Raw genomic sequence first — 16,512 nt, forward strand, 5'->3', positions numbered from 1 at the left:
AACGCGTAAGTTTTAAGTCGTGGTATTTCATAGAGGGGTACTTAGTTTTTGTGATGTGTTTATATCAAATATTATCTGATGGTTCAGTACAGTATTTGATATGCTATAGAAATATATACATGTGATTTCATTGTTCACGGTCCATAAGAGCAACTCAAGCTTAAAATGGATTCAAATTTGTATGGAAAATATTGTCTCCTTGTAATACTATGTATTGCATATTATGCTGGAAATGCATATTCGAACCCTGTAGTGTCCACTAGACAAGGCACTATAATAGGTACAAAAATGTCATTTGAGGCACCGGAGTTGCAACTGAAAACATCAATCGATGCCTTCCTGGGTATACCGTATGCTGAGCCACCAGTAGGGTCTTTGCGTTTCAAACCTCCAATACCGAAAACATGGAGTGGCGAATTACAAGCAACAGCAGTGGGTAATAGATGCCAACAACCAGAAGAGAATTCATTACGTTTAGTTTATGGTGGTCCTTTTGACGAAGATTGTCTTTTTTTGGACGTATTTGTTCCTAAACCTAAGGTAGGTCTAAATGTATACCAGTCTCGATTAAATTTGACATAGTGCATATGTGACCGTCCACGGCGAATGAGCCGTAAATTCCTCCCCCGGTCAATTCTGTTTTATTTCGTGTTTAAAAAATAAACACCATAAGCTTAAAAATGGTATATCATTTGACTTCAAACGATATCCAGAAGCGGGGTTATGGTTTGTTAAACTTTGCTCCTTCAACAAAATTATAGCTTTTTACGTTTTTACATGTGTCTCTTTTTCCACATTGTTGGCAATAAATATCAAACAGTCATAATTGGCGGTCATTTCAAATCATCCCCAAGTCAACGAGGTTTAAGAAAGTTCTCTCATTGTTAATTGTTGGTTATGCATACCTGTACAAAATACAATGCCTGGTAACCCACCACTTTAACAGGATTTAGCAATATAAGCAAACAAAGACCAGAGCTATTAAAAGTTCTATAGCCATCTAAGGTAGAAGCTTATTATCCACTTCAACAATAGGATTATTGATTAGTTTTTGACTATCGAAATGAGATGGATGTCGGGCCAGCTTAAGTTACCGATGAATATGACCTTCGTTGACATTTTACACCGTAACTCAGAATACAATTTAGGGAATTTACGGTTCATTTGTGCTGCCGGGTCACATATGTTTTTATCACAATCACGTAACACAATCTGTTACTACATTATTTTAATTGAATTCAGACAAGAGACCTATCCATTATAAATAAAATTTATATTTCCATCAATTAGATAACATTATTAATAATGACAGATTGCTGCAAATTTGCTGCAAAGAAAATAAAAGTAAATGGAAACATATAAAGTATCCAATTAGGGACGCACCAATGATAAAGAAGATCATGGAAGTTTGTAAAAAGAGAGAGGTAATATAATAATACAAAATACGAACATGATATTTTTGACAGCCGATAAATGCTGCTGTAATGATATGGATTCATGGTGGTGGTTATTTTGTCGGAGCCGGTCTTGTAGAAGCAGTACACCCATCTCCATTGGTCGCCATCGGTGACGTCATAGTAGTCACCGTAAACTACAGACTAGGGGCGTTTGGATTCCTGTCTACAGGTAAGGAGAGGTTGTTCCTTTTCTTTGTCTGCTACCTTGTCTGTCATTCATTCTGTTTTTGATTGGTTTTCTGCCTGTTTTAGTTAGTATTTCAACATGGTTTTTAGCTTGCAAAGAAGATGGCTCGATCAAGTTACTTGTGTTACCCGACATCCCTAGTTTTATTAGTAGTTCGACACCTCGAATTATGTTCGGGGTCCGACACCTCAAGTGCGTCCCGCTCAGGGGCTATTTTAACGTGCCTCCTGGCACGTTCGTGCAGTGAGATTAAAAATCCGTGCAGTGAGAATTCCAAATCCGTGCTTAAAATATATATGCACCATTAAGATTCAAAACTGCGTTTTGGGCCAAAATAAAGTAAATTTGCTAAATTTTGCACGCTTTGCGCACACTGCTTCGCCTCGTAGAATCGGCTCAAATTATGCTCGTCCTTCCCTCTCCATGTTAATGCTTCAGCATCTTATTATGTTCCGGTTTGTGGCCAGAATCATGACAACTTTCCAAATTTTTAAAGAGCACACCGCTAACTTAACGCGCCATTCGTGTAACCCGTAAAATACAAAAACGGTTTTAAGGTATTTTGGGCTGCTCTTTGGACTAATAACCAGAGAGAGTGTCGTGTTATTGCTTAAAAAAGTGTAAAGCCTACGCATAAATTTGAATCGCCATTGCCAAAGTCGCATTTGTACAATTATCGAGAAAATCGGTCCGCGAATTAAAAAATGGGCAGAAACAGGTTTCCAGCCTTGAGTTCAAGCCAAAAACAGTGAGGGTTTTGTTTACGGGCTCGTAGCGGGAAAACGAGATGAAAGAATACCCATGCACTTTGCAACATAATGTAAAACTTTCATCGATTTGTAATCGACTGGTTATTATCAAATATTGGAGATATTGCCTAAAAGGTTTCAAAATGGGGAGCAAAAATTGGTCTTTTTACGTGTATTTCAATGTGGCGATTATTTAGTATTGTGCGCTCCCTTTAGTGTCAAAATTTACCATTTGCGCGTGGTTTGCGCGCATTTGTCCCGGTAAAGTAATTTTAGTCCATGAAGCAGGTCATTGGGTCGACTTGGAAATATTATTGTGCTCCCCTTGGCTCGATGGCCCGACGAAAGTCAAAAAGCAAGGACGCAGCCTGGAATGAGGCAAATTGATAACACCTCCGGCTCAATATCGGGTCAAAATCGATCAAACATACAGTACAGTGGATCTGGACCTCTTCTTTTGGGCCCATTTATGACAAACATTCACCATTATTATGGAAAACTTGTTGTGAAAAACATGCTTAAGGGGGTACTACACCCATTGCATTTTTTTGCATTTTGTGAAGAAATGGGAAAAAATTGGACAAAGTTGTATGGAAAATGAAGGGGCAATCTTCTCGTTCTATTGGTGGCATCGGTATCAATGTAGCTTACATGCTTTTAAAGGTAGAAGCCAAAAGGTGGTACATCACTGATGTTTTAAATTCACTTTATTTTGGATTTCGTTAAAATTTTGGATATGTGTTGCTAACACATTAGGGAAATAATGTTGATATGTGGTTCCTGATTTCTTTTATGACTTCATCAACTTGGTGCTCCACACCTATCAAAAAACGAACTGGTTAAAATGCTTCTATTTTCAATGTTGAGCTATATTTTGTATCTTTAACTTGCGACATTATTTCACTGAAACTTAATTAAGCCAGGTAACAGATTACCACAACCACACTACAGCAATGTTGAAAAAAATTGTATTTCTTGTCACCTATACCACCATATTAGGTAGTTTTCTGTAAGCTTCACTTTTGTGATTTTGGTAACTATTTTATATTTATTTGTCCAATCCGTCTCAACTAGGCAATCTAAATTGTACTCACCATTTACATCCCAAGGTATTTTAGTATATCCACCTCACACCATTTATATCCAAAAGACAAAATATCAAAATTATGATATCACAGACTATCACATGTATTCAAAATGGATGCCTATAAATTTGACCTGAACCGAGTGACCTATAACCTGACCTATGATGACCTATAGCCTTTTTAAATCTCTTTTCCTAACAACACATTATAGAAGGTACATAGTATTAAATTGACTATGCATCCATTGTGGAAGAGTTTATTTAATTTATTCAAAACTGGTGTTATTTAGCATGCATCGCTGAATAAATTTTCTATAGATAGTATAACAAAGGATTTAATGCATTCTATTCAGTCTACTTGAATAGAATGAATTATGGTTTGTTATGAAACACACATCTGAGTTACTAGGATACAGTAAACAAAAAATATATAGGGCCAAAATGATTTACTAAAATGGTTTAAAAGCACTTTTTATGTAAAGATATTGGACATCAGGACATGAGGTGATGAACATATTTATGTACTTCATAAATTTGCAACAAAAAAAAGAAGAGGGTACTGATGAAAATCATGGTATTATACTCCCTTAACAATGGCAAATGCGCCTTTCCTCAACCTATGCTCGAGGAATCCCCTTTTAAGACCATATATAATTATTTAAAAAATGAAAGATTTTGTCAATGCGCAAAATTTGCCCTCATTATTGCCATATTAAAATTTAGTATTATAATGTGGGAAGTTTCGAGCGCTAATCGCGCCATGAATTGTAGGGTATGAGTCTTCACCACATTGTGTTAATGGATTGTAGACATCCCCCGGGCCCCAAATGCCAGGACAAAATTAACCAAAAGCTGTAATGTGCATCTTTCTTTGGTCAGGTTTTAGGCCACAATAATTATCCACATTTGGCTCGTTTTAACATTAAAATTACAAATTTTCGCGCACTACGCGGGCATTTGTCTCAGTAAACTAATGTTAGTGGCGTATTAGCGCGTCAATTCCGCCTAAAACTATAAGTCTACGCGAGGTCACAAATGTGGCTGGCCTGACTAAAAGAAGTACGTGATGTCACATGTCACCAAAATGAGAGGCAGCGGAAGCGGGGGGGACTTCCCCTAAACATCCTAATCAAAGAAAAATTAAAGCAATATTTGCCCTGTGAATCTTCCCTTTTAGTCCAAAAAATACTGTGTTTTGGGCCAAAAATAGGGCAAAATTGCACAATTTTGCGCGTTTCGCGTGCATTGGACCACAATACCGAATTTCACACCTTCAATGGGGGCTAAAATCAAACCGGCACAAAATATGTTTGCACCTCTAAATTTTTCGCCTAAAATAGCCCCTGGTCCCGCTCAGAACCTGTTCGAACCCCCAAATAACGCTTCAAGTTATCCCACACCTACAATTTTCGACACGACTATACTTATTCATGTCAAAAGTAGTTCAAAACTTAAGCTGACTTTATTTTCCAACGACCAACGACGCGCGATTTTTTTAAAACCCAAAAGAATGGATTGTTCTTTCACTGCTATAATAAAACATCTAGCTTATTAGTCGGATTTTAATCAATCCTCGCTGCATATTATGGACTGTACTAAAAGATGCCTTTCTTTTGTGACAACCTTCTTGTATGATCTTGTTTCCTTCAGAGGACAGTGCAGCCCCTGGTAACGTAGGCATGTTGGATCAAATAGAAGCAATGAAATGGGTACGGGACAATATTGCAGGTAAGTTGTCGTGATACGAGTGCTAGTTTTGTTCCAGACTATCGGGGCAAAGTGTAACACGAAAAGGGCTATCAAACGCAAGGTTTGTCACATCATAGGTTTAAAGACAAAGACAGCGTGAATTAACCCCCTGGCCACTGCTTGCCGATTTTGTCATCTAAGACCTATTTTGATTGGTACGAAAGAGGGTTATATATCATATATTGAGCCAATCAGGAATGCAGTTGTAATGACGGGTAGCATTGGTCAGATTGTCAGTATGTTTGGAATACGTTTCACCCACTTGATGTTAAGCATGATCTTTTTTCAATCATAAAATCATATTATGGGCTTCATTGAGGGACATGTCATAAAGCAAGATGGAGTGGTGCCCAGGATTACTAGGTTGACACCCAGCTCTGGCATGAACGAAACGGGGTATCCACAGATATAATCTTCGTAATACACTTCTATGTATGTTATGTAACTCACCGCATATTAACACAGAGTAATTTTAACAATACTTTAATGTTTAGCAGCATGGACAGTGACACTGATATTGGACTCTATCATTCTTGACATTCGCTTAAAGAGTTACATTTTCAGAGTCTTGGTTAGTAGCGACGTAGCTTGCGACACCATCACGGCGTTCATTCAGCGTAGTGTTTACAATCCTCTGGTCACCTGACCACCCGATGGGTGGTCAAGTGTCAGCTGATCATTGTAGATGGTGGGCAGGTCGTATCCGGCGTCCCTGTTGAGTGTAGGTTTTAGTGTCTTTATCTCTATGGCTTCCCTGATCTTTCTGTTCCAGAACCGATCCTCCCTGCCGATGACTTCCACATCGTCCATTCTGATGTCATGTTTGTGATAAGCTTTGTGATCAGCTTTGTGACTGCTGTTCGGGGGATGGTGGTTCTAGTGTGTTCTTTGACCCGGGTGCCTAGAGTTCTACTTGTCTCACCAACATAAGTGTTCTCACATTCGGGGCAGCTGATTTTGTAAATTACACCACATTTGTTGGTGTTGGGGGTCTTGTCCTTCGGATGAACTAGAAAGGATCTGATGGTATTGACCGGTTTGTGGTAAGCATTGACCCCGTGGTCACGGAAAATGTAGGATAACTTCTCAAAAAGTCCTTGCGATCTTTCTTTTTCTTTGGTTTGAGGGTTTTGAATATCCAAGTCGTATAGCCGTTTGCCTTGAGTGCATATTTAACGTGGCTAGCTTCCTGTTGTTTGTCCTCGTCTGTGGTGACCAATTTGTCCACTCTCTATCCATCAGCGTTCTGACCACCGACCTTTTATGCTCCAGATGGTGGTTCGAGTCAAAGTTCAAGTACTGGTCAGTGTGCGTTGGTTTGCGGTATATGGTGACTTTGGTGCTACCGTCATCCTCAACGTGGATACAAGTGTCTAGTGTCATGTTCGTTGGTGAATTTAATGTTCTTGTCGAGACTATTGATGTGCGCTGTAAAACCATCAATGTCATATTCATGGATGAGGACGAACGTGTCATTGACATAACGAAACCATTTCGACGGGGCGCGAGTGGCCGTAACAAGAGCCTTGGTCTCAAAACGCTCCATGTACAGATTGGCTACAATGGGGGAGACTGGGGAACCCATCGCCGCACCATGGGTTTGTTTGTAGTATTGTCCTTTGTATACGAAGTAAGAGGTATTGTAAATTCTGCGTCTTGTAATTTCGAGATCGTAAACGAGCAATTTCTGATCCTAATATCCAAAAGTTGTTTCTCAGCTTTGTGGATTATTTTATTAGCGTAATTGACTCCTGTGACTGCTGATTTCACTTTTATGCTGCGGGGAGTGATGGACCATCTGATATTAAAAATACGGTGGTTCGTCCATCGTGCAATTTTGGTGTTGATATTTACCGCTTTTTGGAGGATTTTAAGGACATCGCGTCCGTGTTGACGTAAAATAGCAGCATGGATACTGATATTGGACTTTAATGTTTGTCTGGTGATTTGTAAGCTTTTTAAAGAAAACGTGTCAAAATTAGACATAAATGGAAATAACCACAACGATTAAATCATAAATCATACAGCCAATGTTTTATTGCTGTAGTTTGTTAGCTCTGTTTGGGCATTATATAAATATGTAAAATAAAACCAGGTCGCGAAAATACAACTTTTTGGCTTGGTCTTTAAAAACGTGGACAGATTTGTATGTTTGTCCCCCTAATTCAATTATCATGGTACATGGATTATCAACCCCTGTGGAATAAGGAAGATACATAATTACAGCTGCAACGTGGTTGATACATGTAGTAATTTCTTTCTTCATGATTTTCACAAATATGGGTACAAACAGCTCTACTCCTTGACTCGCTCTATTTCGCCATAAATTCTGGAATTTTCTAATAACGCAATCGTCAACATTAAAACATTTTTATCAAGATATTTCAACGTGCAGTGTAAACCTTCTGATATTATAACATCCTATTTTTTCCAGATTTTGGTGGTAGTCCAGACCGAGTGACGATATTTGGAATGAGTGCAGGTGGTTCTAGTGTTAGTTTGCAGACGCTGTCTCCGTTAAGTCGTGGACTTTTTTTAGGAGCAATAATGCAGGTACCGTATTCATTAGGGAATCCATTTACTCCTACTTAATATACGAAGACACAATAGGACACAAAGGTACGGAGAAAATTCCAATTTCCTTTACATTACATTACATATTAAATTGAACATAAAAATCAACTGGACTCACATTTACTTGAGAGGCTACAGTATCGCACCTTATCCAAGGTGCATCTTCAGGCCGTCTGATGATCTGGCGGCAAAAGGTCGTTGACCTGTGACAAGGTGGTGTCGCCAGAGGTCGTGGATCTTGAGTCGAACTTCTTAGGAATGTTCTTGATGACAGAATTTTAAGCCCCCGCCAAGTTATGGCGCAGACCGTCTCCCCTGTTAAGTGAAAGTTGTTCTTTCTTAACGTAGATTGCTTCTCTGTCTAAAATCACAACATCTTTGTTGTCAAAAGTGTGATGTGCACTGTCCAAATGAGTGAACACGGCTGAATCACAGCAACTAGTACTAGCACGTCTATGCTGGTACATGCGTTTGGCTAATGTATGTTTGGTTTCACCTATGTACATTGTACAAGTCCTGGCAGTCAGCGTCCTTGCATTGTATTGCGTAAACTAAATTGCTTTGTTTGTCCTTAGGCGGCTTGTCTTTGGGGTGAACCAACTTCTGTCTCATAGTGTTAGTTGGTTTGAACGAGACAGGGATTTGATGTTTTCCAAAAATTCTACGAGTTTTCCAGACAGTTCAGACACGTAGGGGATGGTGATGTTCTTTCGTTCAACCGGTGTATCGTCGCTTCTCGTGTCACGAGTGTTGGATTCTTTGGCAGCTTTGTTGACAGAAAGCGCTTTGTGGAAAGTCCACTTGTGATACCCGCACACACCCAACGCTGATTTCAGATGATCGTGTTCTTCTTCCTTTAGGGTCTCATTAGAAGAGATGGTGTCCGCTCTGTGAAACAATGTGCGAATAACTCCCAGCTTGTGTACAAAGGGGTGTATGCGTGGATTTGCGGTATACAGATGTTGAAATTTTACCGTCGTTTACAACATGAACCGAACAGTCCAGGAAGACAAGTTTTCCTTCTTTGATAGGTTTTTGGGTAAACTTGATGTGCTCGTTCACACGAGGGTATGTTCAAAGAAGGGGGTAAGCTGATCTTTCCTTAGCTTCACCTAGGTGTCTTCGACGTAGCGAAACCAGTGCGATGGTGGCGTGCCAGTAAACGAATCTAGAGCTGTGCGTTCAAACTGTTCCATGAACAAATTAACCACGATCGGTGACACAGGTGAACCCATCGCGCAACCATGGCGCTGTCTATAAAATTTGCCATTATAGATGAAATAAGTAGTGTTCAAACACAGTTCCAATAATCCGCACACTTGCGATACACTAAGTTCCGGTCTATCCTTCCAGGTGTTATCCTTCTCCAAACAATCGCGTACGACGTCTACCGCTTCCTTGAGTGGTACACATGTAAATAATGACGACACATCATACGAATTATAGTTGCTCGATTTTTGATAAATACAAAAATATGTTATTAATCATGATGAACGCATTCAGTTGAATACGAAATTTTACAGATGCTTATCATAATTCAATAAATGGTCATGAAAAAGGTTTAAATAATTAGTGACAGTAAAAAATAAGGTATACGTTATATTATCGAATGCAACATATTTATTATTGTGACGCTCATTTATTGAACAATTGGGATCTACCAGTTTATTGATCGCGAAACCCAGAGTCAAAAATTACTTGGGCAGGTAGCAAACAGAGTTAGTACGGTGACTGAAAACATCAGATGTGTACAATCAATAAATTGTGTACAAGTAGTAATAGGGCCTTTAGAGACGTTCCCGATACCTTGGGCTTTTCGAGACGTTGTCGATACCTTAGGTCTATAGAGACGTTTCCGATACTTTGGACCTTTAGAGACATTCCCGATACTTTAAATCTTTTCAGACGTTCCCGATACCTAAAGTCTTTTTCGACGTTCCCGATACCTAAAGTCTTTTTCGAAGTTTGCGAGGTCTTAGTCTTTTTCGACGTTCTCGCGAAATCTTAAATTGTGTAGAATATTGTTTTCGTGTTTGGTGTAGAATATTTGTTTCTTGATTAGTGGGTATTAGTGGGTCGATGAACATGTCAGGAAATATGGATAGGAACGATAAATCTGTCTACGGTGAAGATGTAGCTTGTGAAACGACAAGTGGAAAGAAAGTCACGTCTTCGGGGAATTGAACGATAATGACGACGACTCATCTTATTACAACGACCAGCTGGGTAAATTGGCCGCTGAACATTCGGATCGTCAAACCAATAGTAAAGGTGAAAAGAAAAGAGATGGTTTAGGAAATGACATTCGGTCTTGGAGAAGGAGGGAAAGCGCTATGGAATAGAAACCTCTATCGACCAATCGAGAGATGCTACAGATCCATATTTCGGACCTTGAGGGTCGTCAGGTCGTGGTTCAAATCTCCAGAGATAAAATCTACGTGAACATTACAGATTACTACAAACGCGACGTCACCCAAAATAGGTTACCCGGTCATAAAGGTATCAATTTGACTTTGGATCAGTGGCTCGCTTTGAAAGACGCCTCGCCAAAGACAGACCGCGACGGCAAGCATTGATGAACCAGGAGGCATAATGAAATAAATAAAAAACATTTAACTCAATCTTATTTTAGGAATGGGTATATAAAAGAGCAGAAATGTAAGCGAAACAACTGTACAGTGATTTCATTTTTCTTTAAAAACCGTGGTTTTTCTTTTTAAAATTCTTCATAGTATAGTAACAAAAGAGAAACATAAGATGCGTGAAATTTGTCTTTTTTTACTTTAACTAGAAGTTTCCAGATAATATCGTCAAGTCAAATGCGCTTTAATCATCGCTTTCTTCAGCATGTTGGAAAAGACCGGCAAACTTAGGTTGGATGTTTAGCTAACACTATTTTCAGTGCTTTGCGTGTGTCCATGCCTTTATCTGTATTCTCTTTGATTTTGGCCTCTATATCCTGATGAGTGTCGAAGTCTTTTAGATGAACGCTACGATTTCCCGTAGTTGTCGAAGCTCATCTATGCCATTCTCGGTATGTGGTATTTAACTATTACTACTTGCACAAGTTAATACAAATCAGAGTTCTATGTATAAACAGTGATAAATGTAATAGCCAGAGTATGCAAAATAAGCAAGTTGATTATGGGGAAGTCTAGCTGATACGCCAAATACCATTCTTAAAATACCACGTTGTTGTTGCTGATTACAACACAGATATAGCAGTCAACATTTGGTCAGATTTATCAGAGTTTGTCAATTAAAAATATAACTTCCACCGTGTCTCCACTGATTGATTCTGATTTATGCGCATAGTGAACTATTTTAAATGTACTCCAATTTGGTGCAGCAATATTAGTATTTCATAAACTACAATTATTTGTCTTCTTTTCTGGTCAATGTATCTCGACAGAGTGGTACGGCGGCAGCTAAGTGGGCATATAACAGGACTCCTGGCTCATACAAGAAGAAAGCTTCTTATATTGGATCTCTTCTGGGATGTCAACAAGCATCAAGCGAAGAACTTATTCAATGTCTACAAGATATACCGGCTATTGACATTGTAAAAGTAACGCCACAGGTGAGTATTGTGGTGTAGCTTTATCAAACATGTCCTCAAACATCAAACGGTCATGGAGTTGATTGTCTTTCGCTTGAATGTGTGCAAAGGATCAGGCACATGATGGCCCCATAATATTTATTAGCAGAAGTCACGTGGTGGTTGTTTGAGCACGGCCACTCCCAGGGGCCACTCGGTCACGTCTGATAATAGACTCAAGAAACTACTTCCATCCCGTTAAATGGTGGTTAAATGAACCGTTCAGGTTTGCCATGATAGACATACTTATGGTCACTTTAGAATTTAAGCATAATAGGCGTATTTGATATTTTTATCATCAACCACCGCCGAAAGTTTTTATTATCACAAAGAGGCTAATGCCACATACGTAACAAACCACCTTAATCAGACACACTATGCGTGTCCTTTACGTGCAGGAAAGAGACTGCGCCTCATGACCTCGCTGATTAAGTTATGTGTAAATTGTGATGAAACAAATTAAGCCGCGATAGAAGTGTCGTGTTGTAAATCTGAAATATTCTTGATCATGGTGATATAAAACAATTCAAACAGATACTAACTGTAATCACTTGGTTAAAGATGTATTTATTCCACTTCATCTTGCTCTTCGTGACTAACATTGCAACCATCATACTCATAGATGGTTAATATTTGTGTATCATCCAATCAAGATTTACTTTTAATACTTTGATCCAACTTATATCCAAGATATTAACAGCATATTGATCAGTAATGTTAAATAAAATATCTTTCTCTTTATTAGCTTGGCGATCGCGTGGAAAACGACGATGACATGTTATTTTTCGGCCCTACTATTGACGGTCATTTTTTGCTTGATCACCCGGCTGAGCTTCTTACCAAAGGCTTGGTCCATGATAACATCAATGCCATAGTCGGCGAGACAGCAGATGATGGCATGTTTTTCCCCTTGATAAGCTTCTTCTCCCAGCAAAGGCCACACATCAATGCCGAAACTTTCCACAGTTATCTCAAAGACATAACAATGTCAGATTCCGTCATCGAATCTGTGGTCAAGACTTTTTACTTAGATAATCGTGGCTTTGATAATTCTGACAGAAACTATTTGGACGATTTGAACAAAATACTAACGGATGTCCACTTTGTATGTTCCGGTAACATGGTAACAGAAGCACTGGCAAAGGCTGGTCGTCAAGTTTACAGATATCGCCTTAATCACGTCTCGTCCATGACGTTTTTTAACACAACATGGGAAGGTGCTATACATTGTTCGGATTTGCTTTTTACTTTTGGGGCTCATTTCAACAAAGGCAGCGATATAAGATTGACAGAAGAAGAGGTTGATATGACGGTCAAAGTTATTCGGTATTGGTCAAATTTCGCCAAATCTGGGTTAGTTGAATTCTTTCACTGATATAAAGTCATTAAACTGATAAACCTATTTTCATTGTATGTGCAGGGAAGTGGTATGTGCCAGATGTTATTGCAAGCGTGAAAACATGACATGATAAAGATAATATCGGACATCAAAATGAAGCTAGAATAAAAGTACGTTCGTCAGCACTTTTCTTTTCTTATCACGAGAACGAAACTCGGCATTGTACACCGCTATTTACATTCTTCAGAGCCTGTTACTTACATGTTTCATGCAATATAGATAATTATGATTTATGCAATATAGGCATTATTGTAATGTGATCAAATCGGCCTATAATATAACTATTTATCTCTTGGTTGCGCAAACGGTGTAGACTTTCATTCATCTGGGTATGTTGAAATTTAATATAAATCTGGTCAACATGACATACCTATTTTTTGACGGACGAACCGACGACGTTTCGACTGAAACCGTCAGTCTTTGGTTGTGCAGTTGAGCAAAATATTTTGTACAGAAAATATCTCCCAGTTGGCACACCTGATGTTGAAATCACGTTGAAATCAGGTTGAAATTTCGACATCCGAACGTCGAAATCAGGTTGAAATCACGTAGTTGCAAACCTGATTTCAACCACCTTAATTTTTGCATTGAAAGTTGGTTGAAATCAGGTTGAAATCAGGTTAGGTTGCAACTTCGTTGTATCAACGTTGATTCAACGTCGAAATCCTAACCTGTGCCCACTGGGATATCTGGTATGTCCTTTGATATTTTAAGAGGACAGATAGATCTTTAAGGTGTGCACTATGCAAGTATTTTTCTGTTAACTTAGAAGGGTTAAACCCACAAAAACTCTACCCGACTGAGGTTTACATTCCAATATTCTCCAAATATTCAGACGCTTGTGCTGTTTCTTGTTTTCAGCAATCCAAACTTGGCATCTGTAGATGACGAACTAACATCTCGTGACAAACGTACTCAATGGCCACAGTTTACCATTGAAGAGCCGGCTTTTAAGGACTTGTCTCTAAGCATGCGCAATGGGAATGCTCTAAAAGCAAAGGAGTGTGCACTCTGGAATGATGTCATTCCCAGACTCAATATTTTGATAGGTGAGCTTATTATACAGAGCGTATTTAATTAACCTTCTTGTGCCTCGCACCCAAGTGGCGGGATGTGAACATGGGGCTTGCGAACACGTCAGCATGTTCATACACCAAATAATCCTAGCAATAATCCATCGTCGTTGTTTTGGCATACTGTCGTATGACGATTTTTGGGCAAAATGAGTTATATAAACTTTCAAAATCTATGACTGAAACTCTATATATTCACAAAGTTTTGAGACTTAAATGTAAATTAGTTAATGAGATATGGCACTAATTAGTATGATACGACATGGTTTTTATGTAACACCCCCCCCCCCTAAATCTTCATTCTGTGTTTTGGCATACAGTCGTATCATAGTCGTATCATGATACGTCGCCATAGGCCACCGTGTAACTACAGTTGCCTATTGTTTTGGCATACTGTCGTATCACACGGCGTATCATAATTATTAATACATAGGTTGTCAAATTGTGCATATTTTGGCATGCTGCCGTATAAGTTTGCAGATTAATTACTTCTAATTAGTGAATGAATAAAAAGTTTGTATTATGTTGAGAACAAAGACAAATATATTATTGATTATATTCTTTGATAATAATAAACATATTTTACTTTTGCCCTCTCCAGTGGGTCTTCAAAAATTGGAAAAACTTTAAATGCGATTTTCTCAAAATTGCATTTTTTCGTTATACGACAGTATGCCAAAACAGCGACGATGCGTTTCAATATGAAAATTCACCACCTTTATTGCATTTGTAGGACCTATTGCATTGCATATCGCATAGAGACGGCGTCTCATATGGCACCGTAGGCAGGTAGCATCCAACGCCACGTTAGTATAAAGCGTAGTGCTGTTGAAGTCTAATTTTAAATCACTCTCGTTATTATATACCACCACGTATGAGTCTGCAAATCTAAACAGATTATTTTATTTCCAGATGATCTCAAAAGATGCAAAAGTGAGCGTCGTTGGTCAAGAGAGACAACGTGCGGAGCAGATGAGACTTCCTGTGATGAACATGAGATAGAGGGAACAACAGAAAAACAACACCCGTGACGGAAATACACTTTTTTTTTTTAAATTGTTGCTCCTCTCATTGAACACAAGAGTCAATGTTTAACTGAATCAATCAAATTATTATTACATTCATTCAAAATTCGATTGGTAATTACTTTTTTTCCGCTGCTACTGACATTTTACAATTTACAGTTAGTATGCCAGATTGCCCAACATTTCCATGATAGTCTGAGCAAAATCCTAAATATAAAATCTTTATTTCGTTTTTAGCTTTTAACTCCAGAACGGATTGTTGTAAAAAACTTTATCATGTTTATGATCAATGTCAAAATATTTAGGGCGATTTTGTTTTTTAAAAAGGCAAAAAGAACCGCAAATAAACATTAGGTGCACATTTACATACTATTAATTATCTAATTACGGAAAGGAACATGGAAACAAAAGGGTTAAAAAAAACCCCTTAAAAACAGCGTGCATTAGTTCCTATATTTGCCCCCTTTGCATTGTGGGTAGTCCAGGAATTTCACTTTGATGAGATAGATACATACACGAACATTCCGTAAGTTTCTACTACAATGTAACTTTTAACAGATTACTGATACCGGGATTGATACTCCTTTATAATATTCCTGCTGCATGTACGCTTTAAATACCATGTAAGTGAATAATATATCATAGAGAGATTGCGATGTTACATGCGCGCTGCGTGGACCGCTCGGTGGACCGTGCGTTTATACGGCGTTCAAGGGTACATAACACAAAATAGCCTTCTATAGACTTTACGTGCAAAATAGGGGTCACGTTTTAGGCCATAAGTCGAGTTACCTCTAGTTTTAAAATATATATTTGATATCATCTTAATCAGAACAAAATTCTGCATAACATATCTGAAAATGACACCACATTTTCAGTCTACTTTTTGAGAAAATTAGCGCTATATAAAAAGGCCCGATTTTCCCGTGTTTACGTCCGACTGCTAACCGCGTTTTGACCAAGTGTGTTCATGCGCTCAGCATCTTAAACATCACTCAAATTTGTGCGTTTTCTTTTCAAATTAGTAGAGATCATATTCACAAGTTCTAGTAAAACACGATTTTCAACACTAAAATTGTTAATATTGCACCGATTTTGCACAATTTGTATGCAAAGTTGGGACTATAGGCGTGATAAACTTTTGCCGGAAACCGCTTCACAGGCGGATTTAATGCCTACTTCAAACTGAATTATACAGCATGCTTTTGATTTTGACTAAAAACCAAGGCTAACATATTGCTTAAAATAAATTGTATTTCAGTGCTTCCCAAATATTATGGTTGCCAAAAAACGTATATTTTGGTAGATTAAGACCATTACATCCATATATCATGACTTTACTTTCAAAATGAGACTTTTTCGAGGAAAAATATTTCAACGTCACCAGTGCGATTTATACCACATTGGTGTCCAAAATGTGAAATCGCAATGTCATTTTTATACGGAAAGTATCACTCACATTTCAATTGATAAATGTGTAATTTATGCGATTTACACGATTCCTGCATTACGATTTATGAATAGAATACACTTCGGGAAAATAAACCTGGTCACGTTGCTAAATTTCACTTACTTCTTCATTTCATTAACTATCCGTTATCTATTTATGTTTGTTTG

General features: G+C 38.3%; 1 protein-coding gene across 1 annotated transcript; it reads left to right on the forward strand.

Moving 5' to 3' along the window:
- The first annotated feature begins 1,436 nt into the window (after positions 1-1,436).
- LOC140163709 (acetylcholinesterase-like) lies at positions 1,437-14,901 on the forward strand. Its single transcript, XM_072187027.1, has 7 exons — positions 1,437-1,626; positions 5,128-5,205; positions 7,661-7,779; positions 11,213-11,380; positions 12,144-12,751; positions 13,659-13,846; positions 14,783-14,901. The coding sequence occupies exons 1-7, from the start codon at positions 1,485-1,487 to the stop codon at positions 14,899-14,901; spliced, it is 1,422 nt and encodes a 473-aa protein (XP_072043128.1). The 5' UTR covers positions 1,437-1,484.
- Positions 14,902-16,512: the final 1,611 nt, after the last annotated feature.

The sequence above is a fragment of the Amphiura filiformis genome, chromosome 1 (assembly GCF_039555335.1).
Source record: "Amphiura filiformis chromosome 1, Afil_fr2py, whole genome shotgun sequence".
Lineage (NCBI taxonomy): Eukaryota > Metazoa > Echinodermata > Ophiuroidea > Amphilepidida > Amphiuridae > Amphiura > Amphiura filiformis.